This window comes from Sinocyclocheilus grahami, unplaced genomic scaffold (genome assembly GCF_001515645.1).
Source record: "Sinocyclocheilus grahami isolate Dianchi unplaced genomic scaffold, SAMN03320097.WGS_v1.1 scaffold690.1, whole genome shotgun sequence".
NCBI classification, from domain to species: Eukaryota; Metazoa; Chordata; class Actinopteri; order Cypriniformes; family Cyprinidae; genus Sinocyclocheilus; species Sinocyclocheilus grahami.
In genome coordinates, this window is record NW_015505869.1 from 387695 (window position 1) to 410029 (window position 22335).

General features: G+C 38.8%; 1 protein-coding gene across 1 annotated transcript in view; it reads right to left on the reverse strand.

Moving 5' to 3' along the window:
• The window catches only part of LOC107559533 (myosin light chain kinase, smooth muscle-like), a 97001-nt gene that overhangs the window by 72356 nt on the left and 2310 nt on the right, over positions 1 to 22335 (reverse strand). The window contains exon 2 of the mRNA XM_016243391.1: positions 8677 to 8833. Within this exon, the coding sequence (XP_016098877.1) occupies positions 8677 to 8832 (156 nt within the window). The 5' untranslated portion in view covers position 8833. The remainder of the gene's footprint in view (positions 1 to 8676; positions 8834 to 22335) is intronic.

Below are 22335 nucleotides of genomic sequence, written 5' to 3' on the forward strand. Positions count from 1 at the left end.
TGGTTTGTGCAGAGAATGGAAGCTGAAGCATGCTTAATGCATGGAGGCGCCAGCGCGATCACTTCATTTTGTTCTTCACAACAGTGGATACAACTTGAAGTAGCCTACGCCATCGTATTTGCTCATACAGATAAGACTAATACTTAATTCGGAACTGTACATGGCATACCCTTATATTTATGTGCACTCACAATATCAACAAAACGTTGTGCTTTTGTAAAATAGAGAAAACAAACAGGATGCAAATACAGGATTTTGCCGTCTCTGTGTGAACAGGGACCCTTCGAACTCGGGCTGAAATGCAAAGCTCTAAAATCAGGTGCAATTTAGCTTTGCCGTTTCCGAAACTGATGTTTTTTTATTCACAATAAGCTACAGAATACATGTAAGACTGAACCCATGAAGGGCTAATAATGACAGCAAGATGTTAATAATGTATGATCGCTCTTTGGTTCATATTTAAGAAACGACTTAAAAAAGTTGTAGTTATTATTACAGCAAAAATTTATTTTTGTTCCATTAATGATTTTTATGTGAGGTTGAAAAATAAACTGTGCTGTTATCATCGGTGCTATAAGTCAGTTTTGCTGTAGGCTATTCATCAAAAGCAGCATTAAAAGCGTGCTCACTGGTCAGTGAGCTCACTGGAACTAGTCCAGTTCATTATGAATATATATATATATATATATATATATATATATATATATATATATATATATATATATATACACACATATACTGTATATTAGGCCTATATAAGTTCAGCATTTGAACACTATAATAAACACACAAGAATTATCTGCATGATGCCACTGTTATTTTTGTTATTGCCAAGTCTGTCTTGCCTGCACAAACATGGAATGGAAAAGGGAAGTTGGTTTATCAAGTTAATCCACAGTCCAGTGGTAGAAGGTTAGTCAGTGATTTCCGCGACACAGGTTCAAATCCCGGATTGCAATGTTTTTTTTTATACTAAATATAATTTATAAAGTGATTAATACAGATGTGTGCATTTCGTAGTTCGCTGGTTTATGTTACTTCATTTTTTTTTCTTTTAGATAGAGCATGTCCATAAAGCAACCAGTAGTGTGACTGAATTCAGTACCCATTTGGGGGTAGTTCTGTATAGCTTCATCGTGGGGTTTGAAATAAAGTTACGAATCGCTGGCTCTTTCATATAAGTGTCTGATGAGCATTTCAAACTTGCAGAGCAGGTTTAGGCAAAGTGTCTGTTTTAGGAAAAATGGCTCATTTGGTTTGGCTTTTGCAACTTTGCAATGGCATACAGAGTATTATATACAATATAGTATGCAGCGTTGCTTGTTTTATTTTTTTCCCTCAGGAGAGATGCGGCGCCGCTGCGAGAGAAAGAAATGTCTCCAGGTTACGTATGTAACTATGGTTCCCCTGAAGGGAACAAGACGCTGCGTCAGAAAACGCTATGGGAACGCCTTCAGCGTGACCACGCTCTGAATCACATGTGTAATCAGTCCAATGGAAGGGCGAGACATAATAGGCCAACAGTGCCCCAACATTTCAAACCCCGTCCAGACTCTAGACAGCCCCTAGCCATCGATCTCCTCAGCATCTGCCTAACTACTCTCCATTCAGGTTTATTTTCCCCTAACAAAACTAGAACCTTGGATGCCATGTTCAATTTGGCTTTCTTCGACTTCCTCAGAGTCTCCGAACTCACCACCAACTCAAACTTCATCCCAGCCATACATCCTACATTCTCTGACTTTCAAATTATAAACCACGACATCATACGTTTCAACATCAAACAAAGCATAACTGACCAACTGAAACGCGGCCATTCAATCTTCATCTTCAATTTGCCAACCCCCATCCAGCCATATCAGTCCATAGCCCTTTTTCTTCATCAGAGGAAATCCCAAATTACCTCTTCTCTTGACCCTCTTTTTATCGACGATAAAAACCTTCCTGCCTCCAGACATTGGTTATCAGTCCATAGCCCTTTTTCTTCATCAGAGAAAATCCCAAATTACCGCTTCTCTTGACCCTCTTTTTATCTACGATAAAAACCTTCCTGCCTCCAGACATTGGTTCCAAAATAACCTCAAAGCCATCCTCAGCAGATCCGGCATCCCAACTAAACATTTCTCTTCCCATTCGTTCCGCATTGGGGCAGCCACCACAGCAGCACAGAGGGGACTTTCCGAACACCAAATCAAAATGCTGGGCGGATGGACGTCTCATACCTTCGAAACATACATTCTATCTGATCTTCACCACATTAGACAAGCTCACCAAACACTAGCATCTTTCTGAATCTGGACTGCTTCCCCCCCTATTATTTCACACATTCATGCTTACTTAGCCTCACAGGGCTCCTATTCATCTGGATGCAGCGAGAGCTCCCCCTTTTCGAATCGGCCTGAGCTACCACTCCTGGAGTGGGCTCTCCCATTCGAATCGCCGTGCGGGCTCCCCATCCAGATGCCGTCCAGGCTCTCCCATTCGAATCGCAGTGTGGGCTCTCCCGTTTGATTGCGATTGAGATCTCCTTTGATACCTATAGGGAGCTCTCTCCTTCAAATGCGAGGGAGCTCTCCCGGTCGAATCGCAGTGTGAGCTTTCTGTTCGGGCGCAGTGGGGGCTCCCCTTTTCAGAATCGCCGTGTGATCCTCCATGTTATTAACTATGGGGGCTCTCCCGTTTGGATTGCAGCGGGAGCCCTCCTATCCGAACAAGCGGACTGGAGGTTACCAAGGTTCATATGTCCCTCGGGTGCAGCGGGCCCGCATGTTCTTACATGATCCAAACCCTCGCATCAGGAGGAGGGTAGCTCTGCGTTTATATATACACCGCGGGGGGGGGGTTTGCTTTGGACGTCCGTGGCCCATTTCCCTTCAGGGCAGAGGGCACCCTGCCCCATCCATGACATCTAGGGGCCCCTTGGTATTTTTACTTCATAGGGCTCCATGGCACAGATGTGCAGCGGGGTGTACTCCAGCTATACTCTCAAACCTCCAGTCCTGAGATACTCCCGCAGGAGTAATTCCAGGAAAGTCACTGCCGCAGCAGTAAGATGCCCCTTAATTAAAGTTCCAAAGCGCGGCTCTCTCACCACCATCATTAGTATAGCTTAAATTTCACTCCTTTTGGGGGGTATCACCATTATTCTTCAAGTATTTGGGTATCCCGTATACTTAAACCCTCAGCCATGCTGATCTCGCTCAACTCCACTTGCTGTCCCAAATTTCTTTCTGCACTTTTCGGGGGTATATCAGAGCTCGAGTTGAAGCTGCTTCATCGAGCCCCTCATCAGCAAGCCAAATAAGTTTACACACAATTTCCTTAAGGTTATATGGGCAAACGAACTTGTTAAATGAAGTTCCTTAACGTAAGTTAGGGAGGAGTGAGCCCATCTAATCTTTCAATCAACAGCCAGAGTATATAAGCAGCTGCTTACCTCTCTCCAGTCTCAGCTGTTCCAGCATCCCTCCACCTCCCCAAAACTCCACCTTTCATCTTAGGTACCTTGCCCTTCGTAATCATCCTATATCAAGTCCCTGGGGGTATATCAGAGCTCGAGTTGAAGCTGCTTCATCGAGCCCCTCATCAGTGGACAGCAAGCCAAATAAGTTTACACACAATTTCCTTAAGATTATAGGGGCAAACAAACTCGTTAACAGCTATCCCCTTCCAAGAAGGGGACCCCGACCTGTTTCTGTTGTGCCCAGTGTGAGCCCTATGCACGTACCTAGATCGCACTCAGAGTTTCAGACGTTCTGAACAGCTCTTTATTTGCTTTGGAGGACAGCAGAAGGGAAATGCTGTCTCCAGACAAAGGATCTCCCACTCGATTGTGGATGCGATCCTAACCTTTTGCATTATTGCCTAATCTTTTGCATTATTGACACACTATTTTCCTATTTAATACTGTAAAGCTGCTTTGACACAATCTGTATTGTTAAAAGCGCTATATAAATAAAGGTGACTTGACTTGACTAATGGCCTATCAGGCCAAAGGCCTACCTTGCCCACTGGGAGTGAGGGCTCACTCTACCAGGGGCATGGCTGCATCAGCAGCCCTGGCGAATGGGGCCTCTCTAGCAGATATCTGTAGAGCTGCAGGTTGGGCAACACCTAATACATTTGCTAGCTTTTATAATCTACGAATGGAACCAGTTTATTCCAGAGTTCTGAACATCAGTTCTTTGACTCAGGAGACTGGCAGGGTTTAGAGCTTGCTACCAGCACTACTCCCCCCAGGGCAATTATGCGCTTATTCAGTCCAGCTCAGGTTTTCTTTCATGAACTCTGGACTACCCTTCCATCACATAAGCACTTTTTCTTAGCAAAGTTTGACGGAGTAACTTGCTATTAGAACTCATTATGAGGTAGTTTCCCTCGAGTGAACTCTTGTATTGGGTTAGTGCTACACATGTAGTGGCTCCTCTTCAGGCCCCATGTGTGTATTCTCCACTGTATTGCCCCTGAGGCTCAGTGTTCCCCTAGACAGACATTCTGTCGAAATGTTCTGGGTTTTGGTAGATCTCCCCTTATGCGGAGCCCACCCCAGTACCTTCCCTATGTGGTACTTCCTCTGTAAGTCCATAGGTGGATCTTCACATGTTACCTCCCCATCGGGTAGGATGTGATCTCCGTAGTGCCTTTTTCCCTAGGGGGAATAGTCACTGTCCTAACGTTACTACCAAGACTTTTCAGCTGTTATATTATGGTGAGTATTACTAAGGGAAAAGGCTCCGGCTGAGGGGACCTCTGGTTCTCCCGGATGTTGGAGAGTGAGGTCTTAAGTCTTGGGCATTGGAAGGTTACGAGGAGGAGAGGTGCATTTGGTTGTGACACATTGGCTTGTCAACATCTGTGCCCCCGTGGACTTGTGATGCAGTTCGGCAGTTGTGGTGTTTAGTATAGGGACCCCTAGTGTCATAGACTTGACACAACGTCGGAGTGAACGAAGGGAATGTCTCGGTTACGTATGGTAACCCTCGTTCCCTGATGGAGGGAACAGATACGTTGTGTCCTTCATGCCACAACTCCGAATTGCCTCTGAGTGGGTTGAGTCGCTTCTTGAATCCTCAGAACAGAACGAGTGAGCAGATGCCACGCTGGCCTATTTATACCCGGATGTCCAGAGCATGACCAGCTATGCAAATTCTGCACACCCAATTTCATTGGCCTTTTCTCAAGATGTCAGAGGTGTTTGGGCTCCCAAGAGTGAGCCCTAGTGTCATACACTCAAGGGTTACCATACGTGATCTGAAGAAAATGTAAGTGGTATTTGCCCATTCTAGGGTGCTGTGTTTTAAGTGTTATATTTCTTTTTAATAGCAAAATAAACAATGAATAAAAATGCAGTGAGAAAACAGCAGTCAAGAAAGCATCTGATCATAGTGATGGGGACATATTTGCATCAGCTCTGCAATTGAACACTCCAATCATGTCACAACATGTAGTATTGATTTAAATAGCAGTTTGTACAATAGATCGCTTTAAATCAAGAAACTTTTCAATGTTTAAGCTTTACAGTACTCAACATGAAAGTGTGAGTGCTAGAATTACAACTTCAAATATTACTACAAAAAAGCTCCCCAATGTTTTTACTTGTGTCTCCATGGACTGAACAGAAGAAATAAACCAATGATCTCTACATTGGAGAAGGTGGAGCCCCAGAGCATAGCTCTGTTATGTTATTGCCACAAACCAAATGGTAGTTTAAAGGTAGAGCAACCTTTTTTTTGGAAAACTTTAGCAAGCTGTTTTAAACCCCCAAAACAAGCTACATGTTTGCTTGCTTTTGTTCTAAATGATGCCACAGCAGTTTGTCCTTTAATTTCGCTTGAAGTATCCACCTTATTATTTATTTTTTTTTATTAAAAGGGTGGTTGACTGTTTTTTTTCTAGGCTTGATTGTGTTTATGGGGTGCAGTCTAACATGTGTTAATCCTTTGTTTTTAAAAAGAAAACACATTATTTTTCACATAATTTACTTTTATTCTACACCGCCCTGTCCCTACTCATATTAACACGCTGATGATTTCCTGGTTTTATGAAGCCCCTCCCTCAGAAATACACGATGGGCTCAGATTGGTTAGCTGGCCCAGTGTGTTGTGATTCGCTAAACCACCAGTGCATGTCTCACGCCTCTCACCTCAGTGCATGTGCTCCGGTTGGATTGTAAACAATGGCATCGTCTATATTGCTTATCAATTTGAGCCCGATTGTGACGCAGAGGATATTAGTGAAGAGGATCATGCAGAACCTGTGCAAGCACACGGCTCTTAATGGTATGTTTTTTGTTTGTTGTTGTCTCATACTTTTAGATACTGTTATTTGTAAATGCTACTGCTTCTGTTAGCTTTTAATATATCGTTTTATCCTGATTAAAGCTTTAATACAGTAAGCCAACCACATGCGAATATGCACTGAGACATGTGCACATTGCTTGACTGTGCTTCCACTCGCTGTTATTTCACTATTTTACTTTAGATATGTTTTTATTTATGCCGTTTGAAATGCAGTACGTATTAGATGCACGGAAATAACTTACTGACAGATTTTCATGTGCACTTTGTGTTTGTTAGTCCTGAAGCTTGCGGCTGCGGTTAAACGCACTTGCATCTCCAAATATTGTTATGATACGAAATTGATGTAAACACAGTCAGTTATGCTTTCAGAACAGAACAAAACATCTGATATGTCAAAACAGATCTGTGCATTAGTGTGAATGCAGCCTATTAAAGATGCCACTGTCTATGATCTCATCAGTAATAATCAAATGGCAATAATGCTGAGGAAAAAAGAAAAAGCCCATAACTGATTGTCTGTAAACTTTCGAATACTTAAAGCACTCTCAGATACTGAAAGTGATTTTTGATTATCACTTGTAATTATCTTTTCCCCTCTTTATTACTTTATATTTGCTTGTATGTTTTGAAGATAGATTTACTTTGTTTAATTCTTAACAATAATTAATTAATTCATTATATATTAATTAACGTAATTATTTTAAAAAGTTGCCTGCTTATATAATTTAATAAAAATGCACAAAATAAATTTGATATAATCATGATGCATCGTGATATCGAATTGAATTGAATAGAATTGTTGACATGATAATCGTAATCGAATTGAATCGTGAAACCAGTGCCAATTCACACCCCTAATTTAGGTAGTACGGGGGGCACATTCCCTTCAAAAACAAACATAATCCACTGCGTCTTCAGTGGCTCAGATGTCGGGAGTAAATGACGACTGCTATGTTCATTATTACATCCAACAACAAAGCACCTCAATCGCTTAGGAGTCATTCTTGTCTACATCTGCTCCGGTGGTGAAACAATGGCGGACTGATGACAGCTCACTCAGGGGGGGGTCTAAGGTAAAACGCCAGTGTCACTCAACAATTGTGGGAGGGGCCTGGGTATGTGTGATGTCACACTGCCAAGAATCTGAGATCGGCTTGATTTGAAAAGGGGACATTATTTATATGGATTTAAAAAAAAAAACACTGGGTGGATTTTTTATCATTATAGGGTGGTTGTGCACACACACTGCCAATACACATTTATGTTCAAACAACTTGTAAAAGTGAATTTTGCATCCGATGACCCCTTTAAAAATAAAGGTTCTTTATTGGCATCAGAGGTTCTATAAAGAACCTTACACATCCATGGAACCTTTCAAATGCAGAAAAGGTTTGTTATAGTCGAAAAAGGTTCTTTAGGTTTCTAAAATGTTCTTCAAAAACGCCAGTGTCAATCAACAATTGTGGGAGGGGCCTGGGTATGTGTGATGTCACACTGCCAAGAATCTGAGATCGGCTTGATTTGAAAAGGGGACATTATTTATATGGATTTAAAAAAAAAACACTGGGTGGATTTTTTATCATTATAGGGTGGTTGTGCACACACACTGCCAATACACATTTATGTTCAAACAACTTGTAAAAGTGAATTTTGCATCCGATGACCCCTTTAAAAATAAAGGTTCTTTATTGGCATCAGAGGTTCTATAAAGAACCTTACACATCCATGGAACCTTTCAAATGCAGAAAAGGTTTGTTATAGTCGAAAAAGGTTCTTTAGGTTTCTAAAATGTTCTTCAAAATGGTTCTTTTAGGACCTGTTCACTGAAAGGTGAATGGCATCACTGCAAAAACACAGTTTTGGAAGCTTTATTGTTTGAGAGTGTACAGCACACACACAGCTTTAACAGACACATATTTTATTGGAGTTTCTCCTGTATTTGCCTGCTGTGTCAGTCTGAGACCGCAAAGAAGTGTTCAAACGCACCTCCTCCTGTCCTCAACGCACTGTCAGAGCGTAATTAAACACAAATGTGTGCTTGATAAGAATATTCAAAAGAAAAACTCATCATATAATCTTGCATGATATTTTATATTTCTCTGCTATCAGCAGTGGATGGCTTGATATTTCAATAGAAGGGTCGCATATTTTTGTAAACTCTTAGAAAAACAGGGCCAGCTGTTGACTACAGCCAGCTGTCTATATGCACTGCAGACAGCAAAGCAGCTCTCTAGGTGTTGGAATAGAGAAAGTTTCTAAAATATATTATTGTTGGGAGTCTTGAATGAAATTCATTGGCAGATGCAGTGTCTGCTTCATTACACTACTGAGGATTAGTTTCTGGCGGACTAGGATGGCTATGAAGAATCTCTCTCACCTTGCCTTCAAGGCGCGCGGTACCCCCTTGGCAGACGCGGGTATTACGTGGCGGGAGGGTAAAAACAGGGGGCTCTTTGCTGGGGGAACCTCGTCCCAGAGTCAGAGTCGTCTTGGAGACATGAGATCCCGTAACAAACTGAACGTCACCCATCATTCTGCAAACACAAGAACATCAGAAGAGTTTTAAATTCCATGTCAAATTCATATAAGTAGTAGAAAAAAAATTAAAGAAAACTAAACAATGCAATGCAATGCACAACAATGCAATGCATTCTCAATGAAAAGACAATGAATGCATTAAAATGAATGAACTGACTGTAGTTTATATAGTCACGTTTTTTTTTTCTTTTTCTTTTTTAAGCATGGATTATGATCCTTCCATTGAGTTTCAGGATTGTTATGAATTTCATATGACCTATACTAAATTCTTCATGTTCACACAGAGAATTTAGGACCATATATGTTCATGCTTTTGACCGGCCCTCTTACTGTATAGGGGTCATAAGGATGTATTTATTTATTTATTTATTGCATGTATTTGTTGTCACATAACCAGTGTCTCTTTCTCTCTTTATATGCTTTCTCCTTGCAGCTTAATGTGAAGACAATTATAAGTGATTCACTGATAGGTTGAATTAATGGTAGATGGAGAAGTGTTTGGAGAAACCCATTTGAAAACAGTCATTATTTTTGCAATTCCATTTGGTAATGCTAGTGGCACAGAGATGTCACATTTACACTAACACTAACAACAAGTACGTGTTATAACATAGTTAGAAATATTTATTATTCAACCCTTATGAAAAAATAATATTACCTAGCACAATCAAGTATTCAAGTTTAAACCTGAACTTCACTTCATTATCCAAGGAAACCCTCTAGCTGACCACAGACCAAGTGATACTTTAAATGGTGTTCATAAATCTGCATCTTCCCTTAAAAGGTCAAAAACTCCTTCACGACCGTGAATTTAAGCTGATTTATGAGCATGCAGCAAAAAGATCTTTGCTGAAACATGTCACATTTGACCTCTGAGTCAAAGTGTAACCATATGGTAGGCCTATCCTAAATCCAGTGGACAGGCAATACCGTGACAAATGTACTTGCATATTTTACACATACAAGAACAAGCACACTCAAATACATGTCAAACAGTCACAGCCATTTCCTCTTTAAGAGGTCTGCAGATTGTACCACATGGGGCGACCACATCCCAGGCTGAACACATTAGCCTGTCGCAGTGAGCGGTCAGCACAGGCTGTGCACTCCAGCCTTACATAGAGGATTTTTACACTTGGTTCAATTGGGTAATCAACGGAATCAGTCGACTACCACCATGAGTGACTAGCATCTGAGTTCTGAAGAGTACTTTTATACCAACTGTAGCGAATCAGCTCATGGGGAAATATGAATAATTAACCATAACTAGTTATAATTAACTATTCATACTTTAGATCCACTGTAGATATTTAGCTGACCACTCAGGGTCAACTGTCTTGTCAATTCTAAGACGTTAATTTCCTGGTTAAGGGAAATAACTTTCTTACTGTACAATTCTATAAGCTTGTAACGTAAATCTGCATGATTATTGACTCCGGTTATGAGTAAACAGTCACTGTGCATTAATTATTAATTCTTCTGGATCTGCCGAAAGGAGAAACTTTAATTAAAGGGTTCAAATGTGACAGAGTGCAGCATGCATGCAAGACATGCAACCTCACAGGATAGGTAAATAAAGCTGGATGTTTGATGGGTTTTCCTTTCTCTCTCTCCCGCTCTCTGTCCAGATTTTTCACCATTGTGCTTATTGGCAGACTCCAGACATGCTTTCACACGGTTGTTTTTGAGTAATGGCTTCTTTTGCACAACACTCACGTACAGGCCAGTGTTATGCTGAACTCTTGATATGGTCGACTGGTCCATCTTCAGCCTGTTCTCAACTACTACTTGAGCTCATACAAAGTGATCTGTGGTAGTTATATTAATTAACCAACCAATTGCAAGGCAGCTGTGTAGATCTAGGGGCAAAAACACGCAATGGGACTGAATATTTTGCATTTATATTTATATATTTTGCAAGAGTGCATACTTATTTGGACTTGTAAACACATCCAAGACTCCTTATGGCATAGACACTGTCCAACATCCCCTAATTCCAGCCCAGCAAACATCAGCAAAAAACCTGCATTAAGTACTCTATTACAAATTTAAATGAGTGAGCTATTTTTTTTCTATTTCTTTACTAAATAACCAAAAGGAACCTGAGTTAAAGTCTTATATTACAGTATTACTCTGTCTAATCTCTCATACCTCATGAGTTCCATTCAAAAGCTTGTTGCAGTCAGTCATGATTTAGACAAAAATGAAGGATCTTCGACATCAAACATGTTGAAATGTACACAAGTCCCAATGAGATTTGAGACCTACACAGAATGAACTGTTGGTAAATGACAGTAAAAAACATTTTGGGTTAATGATGGAGATTTAAAGGGTGCAGAACGTGTAGAACATGGTGTACCACAGTTCCACCAATCCTGAAGAAATTGCTAAGCCTTCCACAGAGTTCTGTGGGCACAGAGTCTTTGTGAGGCTGGTCTCACAGTCTCCACTGTCATATGCAGCTCTATAACACAAGAATGATTCAAAATACAGCAGAAATCAGGGTGCACGAAAGAACAGTGGGTTCAATTTAAGACATGACTTTAATGTTATCAAGACATTATTTTATTACCAAGTGAACATTCAGTTGTTGTTAAGATTAACTATGAGTTCTGGCTGTATTAGTTGAGGGTGTCCAATCCTGCTCCTGGAGGGCTGATGTCCATTAGAGTTTAGTTCCAGCCCACCCAACACATTTGCCTGGAGGTTTCTAGTAATCCTAAAACTTTGATTAACTGATTCAGGTGTGTTTAATTTGAATTGGAGGTAAACTCAGGACGGTGGCCCTCCAGGAGCAGGATTGGACACTCCTCTGTTAGGTAGTCACTTTTAAACTGATATAAATTGACACAACCAGTTTTCTCAGTTGATGTGATGAGTAATGTGATGTGTAATTCCCAGGAGCATCGTCAAACACCCATAGAGTAATACAGGGATGCTGGAGTCTATCCCAGCAGTGATGGAAATGCCTAATTTTGAAAAAAATTCCGTAATTCGTAAAAAAAGTTTTACGCTCAATTGAGGTGGTTTTTGACTTGTGCGCAAAAGGGTTATTGCAAATAATGGGAGATGGAAATGCATTTTGTGAATAAATTCCTCCAAGCGCATCAAAAAAGTCATGTGACTATGCGCTATGGGATGGGAAAACCTGACTAACCAGCAGACCGATCTCACTCCACAGCATCTGAAATGTTGTTATGGTCATTTGGGAAAATGCCCGAGCAAAATCTGTCATCAAAGTATTTCTGTATAATTGCCTCCCTGAATGTCTTACAGCATCCACCTCAGAAAGCAATGACCACATTCATTGTGTTTCGTCTGCTCGCTCTGAGGCACAAGTAATTTATTATAGATGAAAATGATTCTATTCAGTAGCTTCTCCTACTTTGCCAGATTACCAGGAAGTGACCATTTTGTTCTCTTTGACTCGTTGAATGGAAACAATGCTTGTTAGCAAATGTTTTATGCGATATTGCGCATAAGTCAAATTCACAACTTTGGATGGAAACCTGGCTACAGTCCTGCAGAGTTTCGCTCTAACCCAGCCAAAAGTAGCTGTAGAAAGCAAAGGAGCAAAACTCTCCAGGACTGACATTGGCCACCCCATCATCAAACAGAATATTAAAAATCGCTGTCTCCCAAACAAAAACGAAGCATTCTCATTGTTAGTCCCTGTGTTTGGACAGACAGAAAACAACTGCCCTAACAAGACTCAAGGGTGGAATCCTATGCTCTCCATTGACTTTGTTTTGCTGGAAGCTGCCTCCTTGTCATTTCTGACTTATAACAAAAAAACAGAACAATACCTTAAACCTGCTGTGTGACAAGGTGTACAGCAAACAAGCTAAAACCCAGAACTATGTTTTTATAGGCTGTCGACTCCAAAAAACGAGTGTTGAAGGACACAAATATTTGTAGGTTTCAGGGTATTTCACGTTGGGCCATTCAGTTGGATCATTTCTCAAACAAAAGGAAGGTAAGGAAGGGGTACTGACATAGACCAATCAAATTTAGTTTCTCAATATATCTCCTCTTCTTAGGTTCACACAGGATGGTAAAATAATCCTTCGACATGGTTAAAAATAATGAATGTTTCCTGTCGCCGATTATGTTTCCCTCCAGTGGGTGTAGTTCTCAGAGTAAGACATGTTGCACTCTACTTTTGTGTCCTTAAAGGGATAGTTCACCACAAAATGAAAATTCTGTCATTTCTCACCCTCATGTCATTCCAAACCCGACAGCTTCGGGTCGACAGCTTATAAAATCGTAGTTCTGGGTTTTTTAGCTTGTTTGCTGTACACCTTGTCACATAGCAGCTTTTAGACATTGTTCTGTTTTTTTTGTTATAAGACAGAAATGACAAGGAGGCGGCTTTCCACAATACAAAGTTAATGGAGAGCGTTGGATTGTTTTCCCCCGGTGGGCATGGTTTTCAGAGTATGACGTGTGTCGCCAGCAGTGATGGAAATGCCTAATTTTGAAAAAAATTCCGTAATTCGTAAAAAAAAGTTTTACGCTCAATTGAGGTGGTTTTTGACTTGTGCACAAAAGGGTTATTGCAAATAATGGGAGATGGAAATGCATTTTGTGAATAAATTCCTCCAAGCGCATCAAAAAAGTCATGTGACTATGCGCTATGGGATGGGAAAACCTGACTAACCAGCAGACCGATCTCACTCCACAGCATCTGAAATGTTGTTATGGTCATTTGGGAAAATGCCTGAGCAAAATCTGTCATCAAAGTATTTCTGTATAATTGCCTCCCTGAATGTCTTACAGCATCCACCTCAGAAAGCAATGACCACATTCATTGTGTTTCGTCTGCTCGCTCTGAGGCACAAGTAATTTATTATAGATGAAAATGATTCTATTCAGTAGCTTCTCCTACTTTGCCAGATTACCAGGAAGTGACCATTTTGTTCTCTTTGACTCGTTGAATGGAAACAATGCTTGTTAGCAAATGTTTTATGCGATATTGCGCATAAGTTAAATTCACAACTTTGGATGGAAACCTGGCTACAGTCCTGCAGAGTTTCGCTCTAACCCAGCCAAAAGTAGCTGTAGAAAGCAAAGGAGCAAAACTCTCCAGGACTGACATTGGCCACCCCATCATCAAACAGAATATTAAAAATCGCTGTCTCCCAAACAAAAACGAAGCATTCTCATTGTTAGTCCCTGTGTTTGGACAGACAGAAAACAACTGCCCTAACAAGACTCAAGGGTGGAATCCTATGCTCTCCATTGACTTTGTTTTGCTGGAAGCTGCCTCCTTGTCATTTCTGACTTATAACAAAAAAACAGAACAATACCTTAAACCTGCTGTGTGACAAGGTGTACAGCAAACAAGCTAAAACCCAGAACTATGTTTTTATAGGCTGTCGACTCCAAAAAACGAGTGTTGAAGGACACAAATATTTGTAGGTTTCAGGGTATTTCACGTTGGGCCATTCAGTTGGATCATTTCTCAAACAAAAGGAAGATATTCAGTAGCTTCTCCTACTTTGCCAGATTACCAGGAAGTGACCATTTTGTTCTCTTTGACTCGTTGAATGGAAACAATGCTTGTTAGCAAATGTTTTATGCGATATTGCGCATAAGTCAAATTCACAACTTTGGATGGAAACCTGGCTACAGTCCTGCAGAGTTTCGCTCTAACCCAGCCAAAAGTAGCTGTAGAAAGCAAAGGAGCAAAACTCTCCAGGACTGACATTGGCCACTCCATCATCAAACAGAATATTAAAAATCGCTGTCTCCCAAACAAAAACGAAGCATTCTCATTGTTAGTCCCTGTGTTTGGACAGACAGAAAACAACTGCCCTAACAAGACTCAAGGGTGGAATCCTATGCTCTCCATTGACTTTGTTTTGCTGGAAGCTGCCTCCTTGTCATTTCTGACTTATAACAAAAAAACAGAACAATACCTTAAACCTGCTGTGTGACAAGGTGTACAGCAAACAAGCTAAAACCCAGAACTATGTTTTTATAGGCTGTCGACTCCAAAAAACGAGTGTTGAAGGACACAAATATTTGTAGGTTTCAGGGTATTTCACGTTGGGCCATTCAGTTGGATCATTTCTCAAACAAAAGGAAGGTAAGGAAGGGGTACTGACATAGACCAATCAAATTTAGTTTCTCAATATATCTCCTCTTCTTAGGTTCACACAGGATGGTAAAATAATCCTTCGACATGGTTAAAAATAATGAATGTTTCCTGTCGCCGATTATGTTTCCCTCCAGTGGGTGTAGTTCTCAGAGTAAGACATGTTGCACTCTACTTTTGTGTCCTTAAAGGGATAGTTCACCACAAAATGAAAATTCTGTCATTTCTCACCCTCATGTCATTCCAAACCCGACAGCTTCGGGTCGACAGCTTATAAAATCGTAGTTCTGGGTTTTTTAGCTTGTTTGCTGTACACCTTGTCACATAGCAGCTTTTAGACATTGTTCTGTTTTTTTTGTTATAAGACAGAAATGACAAGGAGGCGGCTTTCCACAATACAAAGTTAATGGAGAGCGTTGGATTGTTTTCCCCCGGTGGGCATGGTTTTCAGAGTATGACGTGTGTCGCTCTGTCTCTATTGGTTTCCAACTTTTGAATAACGGATTTAAAAAAAACAGCTGTAAGGAAATCATTAAATTTAGTGTTTCTGGCAGCTTCAAAAAATAGAAATAAAGATAATATTTGGAAAAGGGTGCAAACAGCCTCTACATGTCTGGATGTCCCAGTGGGCATTACTAGTTCAATAATTAGAAAGTGTGAGTTACAACAAACTATGCAAACACATTCTGCACTAACAAGACAGAGACTTGCAAAGGACCAAACATCACCAACTGCACCAGTCAACCAAACTGAGAGCTATGAATGCCAATGTCGCTCAAAAACAACTGTATGCAAGAAGAGCATGTCTGGACAATGGCCGGCTCTTTCGATCAGCTAAAACAACTGATTGTATTTCATGATGTTATTTTCCTGTCACATGACATTTATGACCCTGGTGATTGGCTCAGAAAGTCCTGTGGTCCCATGAGAAAAGATGTCAGATTTCAAATCCAGCACTTCCAGTGATTCATGCATCAGAAAAGCAACTGCGATGAGAGATGAATGAAAATGCTAATGGATAGCTTTCCCCACCTGGTACAGACCTCCTTGCATGGCCATGTTCTCAGTGCAAATTAAAGCCAAATTAGACTTTAGTACAAATTAGAATTACATTAAAGCTGGAATACATATTATTAACAATAAACGGTTTTTGCATAGCGTTTTGCCCCAAACTGAAGTCTGGATGAGTTATAAACTAGTTGGCTAAAAGAGCCGGTCTGCAGATACTAGCAGTTGGAGTTGACAGATTTCACATAAAATCATGTAGTGTGTGATTATCCTACACAACACTTTTTTTTTCTTCTTTTTTAATCTTCAGACTATAACGAGTCAGAGGATATCAAAATTGTTTGATATTTTGGTGATTGCAGGGTTAAGGTTTAGTGAAATGTATTATAGTTTAAATTCATGCTAATTGCATTTAGAACTTCAGAGTGAATTTTTACCAACTTAAGCAGGTCTTAAAGTCGCACACTTAAGTGTACTAAGAAATATAGTCATGAAGTGTCTTGCTTTGAAAAGTCTGGTAGTGTGCGATCCTTATTAGTTTAGTGTATGACGCTGTTTTTCTCTGTAAAAATAGACAAAGTCTGCAAGTGTATAATCTTTTCAGGTTATATATTTAGTTGCCTTTTATCATTTACTGTTGTGATTGTATTTAGCTGCTGTTCATGACATGATCTGGTCACTCATCAACTGAGAACTACTGCATATTAACTAGCTGGTACATATTCAGCACAAAAGACATGAAGCTACACTGTAAAAAAATTCCGTAAAATTTATGGTAAAAAAACGGCAGCTGTGGTTGCCGGAATTTTGCTGTAAAAAAATACGGTAGCAACATTTTAGGTTTTACGGTTTTAACTTAAATTTACAGTTAAATACCGTAATTTCGTTAACTGATATAATGTTAATATACCAACCTATTGAAGTACTGAAATCTGTTTTGTACCTTTGTAATACACTGATAACCACCAAATACAGACGGTGATGAGAAAGTCACATGATGAACCAAAGCCCACCACAAGCAGCTTTTAAATAATAACATATATAGAAGCTGCGCAGCGTCATTCACACAAACACTAAACACCATCACGGTAACACACATGAAACTGAAATAATGCACATGAACATTCATTTAACAACATTAGGTGTAACACACAAGCCTAATATACAAAACTGATAAGAAAAAACTAAGAAACAGTTATTTCAACAAAAAAACATCAAATTTGAAATGTAACGCAGGGAATACTGGGAATGTCAATTTACGGTTATTCATTGTAAATTATACAGTCTTTTTCACTTCCAGAAACGGTATACTACTGTAAAATTTATGTCCAATACATGTAAAGTTCAATACAGTTTTTCACCGTATATAGTAGGGGAATTTACTGTTAACCATTTAACAGGTTTTTACTGTAGCATTTTTACAGTCTTTTACCGTTAGATTTACAGTCATTTTTTACAGTGTACTACTGTATGGATGCGCATCTACAACATTTGAATTTCTAACCAGGCAAACAATTGGTTTCCAACTTTTGAATAACGGATTTTAAAAAAACAGCTGTAAGGAAATCATTAAATTTAGTGTTTCTGGCAGCTTCAAAAAATAGAAATAAAGATAATATTTGGAAAAGGGTGCAAACAGCCTCTACATGTCTGGATGTCCCAGTGGGCATTACTAGTTCAATAATTAGAACGTGTGAGTTACAACAAACTATGCAAACACATTCTGCACTAACAAGACAGAGACTTGCAAAGGACCAAACATCACCAACTGCACCAGTCAACCAAACTGAGAGCTATGAATGCCAATGTCGCTCAAAAACAACTGTATGCAAGAAGAGCATGTCTGGACAATGGCCGGCTCTTTCGATCAGCTAAAACAACTGATTGTATTTCATGATGTTATTTTCCTGTCACATGACATTTATGACCCTGGTGATTGGCTCAGAAAGTCCTGTGGTCCCATGAGAAAAGATGTCAGATTTCAAATCCAGCACTTCCAGTGATTCATGCATCAGAAAAGCAACTGCGATGAGAGATGAATGAAAATGCTAATGGATAGCTTTCCCCACCTGGTACAGACCTCCTTGCATGGCCATGTTCTCAGTGCAAATTAAAGCCAAATTAGACTTTAGTACAAATTAGAATTACATTAAAGCTGGAATACATATTATTAACAATAAACGGTTTTTGCATAGCGTTTTGCCCCAAACTGAAGTCTGGATGAGTTATAAACTAGTTGGCTGAAAGAGCCGGTCTGCAGATACTAGCAGTTGGAGTTGACAGATTTCACATAAAATCATGTAGTGTGTGATTATCCTACACAACACTTTTTTTTTCTTCTTTTTTAATCTTCAGACTATAACGAGTCAGAGGATATCAAAATTGTTTGATATTTTGGTGATTGCAGGGTTAAGGTTTAGTGAAATGTATTATAGTTTAAATTCATGCTAATTGCATTTAGAACTTCAGAGTGAATTTTTACCAACTTAAGCAGGTCTTAAAGTCGCACACTTAAGTGTACTAAGAAATATAGTCATGAAGTGTCTTGCTTTGAAAAGTCTGGTAGTGTGCGATCCTTATTAGTTTAGTGTATGACGCTGTTTTTCTCTGTAAAAATAGACAAAGTCTGCAAGTGTATAATCTTTTCAGGTTATATATTTAGTTGCCTTTTATCATTTACTGTTGTGATTGTATTTAGCTGCTGTTCATGACATGATCTGGTCACTCATCAACTGAGAACTACTGCATATTAACTAGCTGGTACATATTCAGCACAAAAGACATGAAGCTACACTGTAAAAAAATTCCGTAAAATTTATGGTAAAAAAACGGCAGCTGTAGTTGCCGGAATTTTGCTGTAAAAAAATACGGTAGCAACATTTTAGGTTTTACGGTTTTAACTTAAATTTACAGTTAAATACCTTAATTTCGTTAACTGATATAATGTTAATATACCAACCTATTGAAGTACTGAAATCTGTTTTGTATCTTTGTAATACACTGATAACCACCAAATGCAGGTGGTGATGAGAAAGTCACATGATGAACCAAAGCCCACTACAAGCAGCTTTTAAATAATAACATATATAGAAGCTGCGCAGTGTCATTCACACAAACACTAAACACCATCATGGTAACACACATGAAACTGAAATAATGCACATGAACATTCATTTAACAACATTAGGTGTAACACACAAGCCTAATATACAAAACTGATAAGAAAAAACTAAGAAACAGTTATTTCAACAAAAAAACATCAAATTTGAAATGTAACGCAGGGAATACTGGGAATGTCAATTTACGGTTATTCATTGTAAATTATACAGTCTTTTTCACTTCCAGAAACGGTATACTACTGTAAAATTTATGTCCAATACATGTAAAGTTCAATACAGTTTTTCACCGTATATAGTAGGGGAATTTACTGTTAACCATTTAACAGGTTTTTACTGTAGCATTTTTACAGTCTTTTACCGTTAGATTTACAGTCATTTTTTACAGTGTACTACTGTATGGATGCGCATCTACAACATTTGAATTTCTAACCAGGCAAACAACACACTGGTAAATTATATGGCCATATATGGTGAGGTTTATTTGTGTGTGACTGTAAACATGCCATTCTTTAGAAATAATGGTGTATTATCAGCACAGCTGCAGTCAGGCATATGTTTTTGTTTCTGCTTTATCAGTTTAGCACTGAACAGTACATATTCCACTGACTCTCAGTGTGTGTGTGTGTGTGTGTGTTGAGCTGATGCTGTTTAGAATGGCTCCCAGTCAATAATGACCTGATTCAACAAACATACATTAATGATATTATCTGCAGCCTGTGAGGCCAGGACTTTCAGGACAGGATAGTGTTTCACAAAACATCATGATCTATGGATCAAAAAATCTGGATAATATAGTAACTATTATGGTGATACATTTACTGAATTCACTCTTCACCTGGTTACGAATGTTTAATCTGGACTATAGTTACATCCAGTAATGTAATGCAAATGCCATGTGACTTGAGCCGCAGAAAAATAACATCATGACAGCAGTGATTGGCTGATGCTGCCACAAGAACTTGCACAGTCTCAAACATTACAAAGACAAAAACAATATTCACACTGTTAAGAGCCCTCCAAAACCACTTGGCACTGGTAAAGCATCTACTATATGTTGAAATTAACATGATTCAAGTGTTTGAAAAAATATTTGTATATTAAATGGCCAGTAAAGAAGAAATGTGCTTGTGAAAAAAAGCACACTTTAGCTTACTTTTAAAAGAGTACTTATAGAGAAATAATATACTTTAAAAGAATATATTTAAGTGCAAACTGAATATTCTGAATTTGTCAACACTAAATTGTTGCATGTCAATCAATGAATGTTAATTGCAATTAAAATGAAAGTATGCATTATATTTTAACATTTTTTAAGACTTTTAAGTTTGTTTGTCTTTTCCAATTAAGTACATATCTACATGTAATTTCATGATTACTTTGATTGCACTGTATCTATGTACTGGAAAGCATTTAATGTAAACTGAAATAAAAATGTAAAATATTGTATTTCTATTGAAACTTGTCATGTATATAAATTGTTTGTGTTTACACATTTGCATTTCTAAATTTAAAATATATTAACTTGTAATGTCAAATAACATAGTTAAAATTATAATCAAGTACTCGACATGTCCTGTAATATTAGACAACACATGAAAAATAAGTGCTTCTTTAAAGCACAATAAGATATTATTATTACATACCATCATTGGCATTATTATTAATTACTTTAAATGTACTTTAAAGTAACTGATATTACAAATAGTGCCTTTGAAATGGTACTCTCTTTAGGTATATTTAATTTTATTAGCATTAAATAAAATGTCCAGTATACTTTTATTTGATACACTACACTCAGAAAAAAAGATGCAAAGCTGTGACTGTGAGCTTTAACACATACAGTTTTCTAATACACAGTGTGGTCTCTGACATGCACACTAGACTGGACAATTCGCTCTAAAGCTTGTCAAATCTATTCTGAATCTATTTTCAGTGGGGTTTTCCTTGACCGTCCCAGAGCTGATGTGTTCACATGAGGCAAACCGTTCACACACAGGTGTCTGTTCATCCACAGGTCACTGCGAAAGAATGAGAGAGCACACTTCTCACTCTCTCTGCAACACATTGTTCCTGGACGCCACACAGACGCTCTTGGCTCATTAACTCAACATTTAAGTAAAAATAAATTATAATCAGAACCACAAGCGTGACTAGAGATTAGCATGACATTCATACAAAGCAAATGTCGAGAAGATGATCTCAGTGTGAATTCAAGTCCAAATCAATCCTCAAAGCATGATTAGTCCATAAAATCTTAAATCAGTGCGCTGCTGTCTGATATCTCAGCTCTGAATGAGAGAACAAGTGACACTTCAGATATCATGGTTTATGAATCTCCTAAACGGCCAAGAGAGGGAATATTTCAATGAATGAATGAATGTTTCATCTTTCAATGGTTATTCCATCTCCCTCAATTCTCGAATTGTCCTTGGGATCATCAGTTTTGGCCATCAGACAGATCTTGGGTACTTTAGTATAAAGAGGGAGTTCATGGGTGACTTGATGACAGCAAGGTCTTTGGCTCCTTTGGCAGCAGAACAAGGCCAAATCATTTCCCTTCCATGCAGCACAGTGTTTGACAGTAGGTTTGACGTGTTTGTGGAGAAACACTGTGAGCATAATGACGGTTCAGTCTGTTCTCATGACATTGTTCTACAAATATTGTGGATTGTTCAAATGTAACTTTAAAAACGCAACCCAGAGCTGTCAGAGAACAGGCTGTATCCTACCACTTGGTCTTCTCTGGATTGTACTTTAACATCTAACATACGCTACCATTCAAACGTTTTAGGGCTGGTTAGATTTTTAAATGTTTTTAACATTAAATAACAAAATTAAATAGTATTTTAATGTACGGTACATTACTAGTCAATAGTTTGAATAAGAGTGTTTAATGTTTCTGAAAGTCATGTTCACAAAGGCTGCATTTATTTGATTAAGATACAGTACAATTTAGACTGTGTTGTATTTTAATATACTTTAAAATGCAATGTATTCCTGTGATGTTAAAGCCATATTTTCAGGACCATCTTCAGTGTCACATGATCCTTCAGAAATCATTCCAGTCTGAGGATTTGCTGCTCAATAAATATTTCTTAGTATTATCGATGGTGAAAAAAGTTGTGCTGTGCAATATTTTTGGGAAACCATAATACATTTTTAATGAACTCTTTTGTAACATCAAAAATGTCTGTTATATTTGATCGATCTCATCCTCAATTTTTGATCTCTCTCTCTCTCTTTCTCTCTCTCTCTCTTTCTCTCTCTCTCT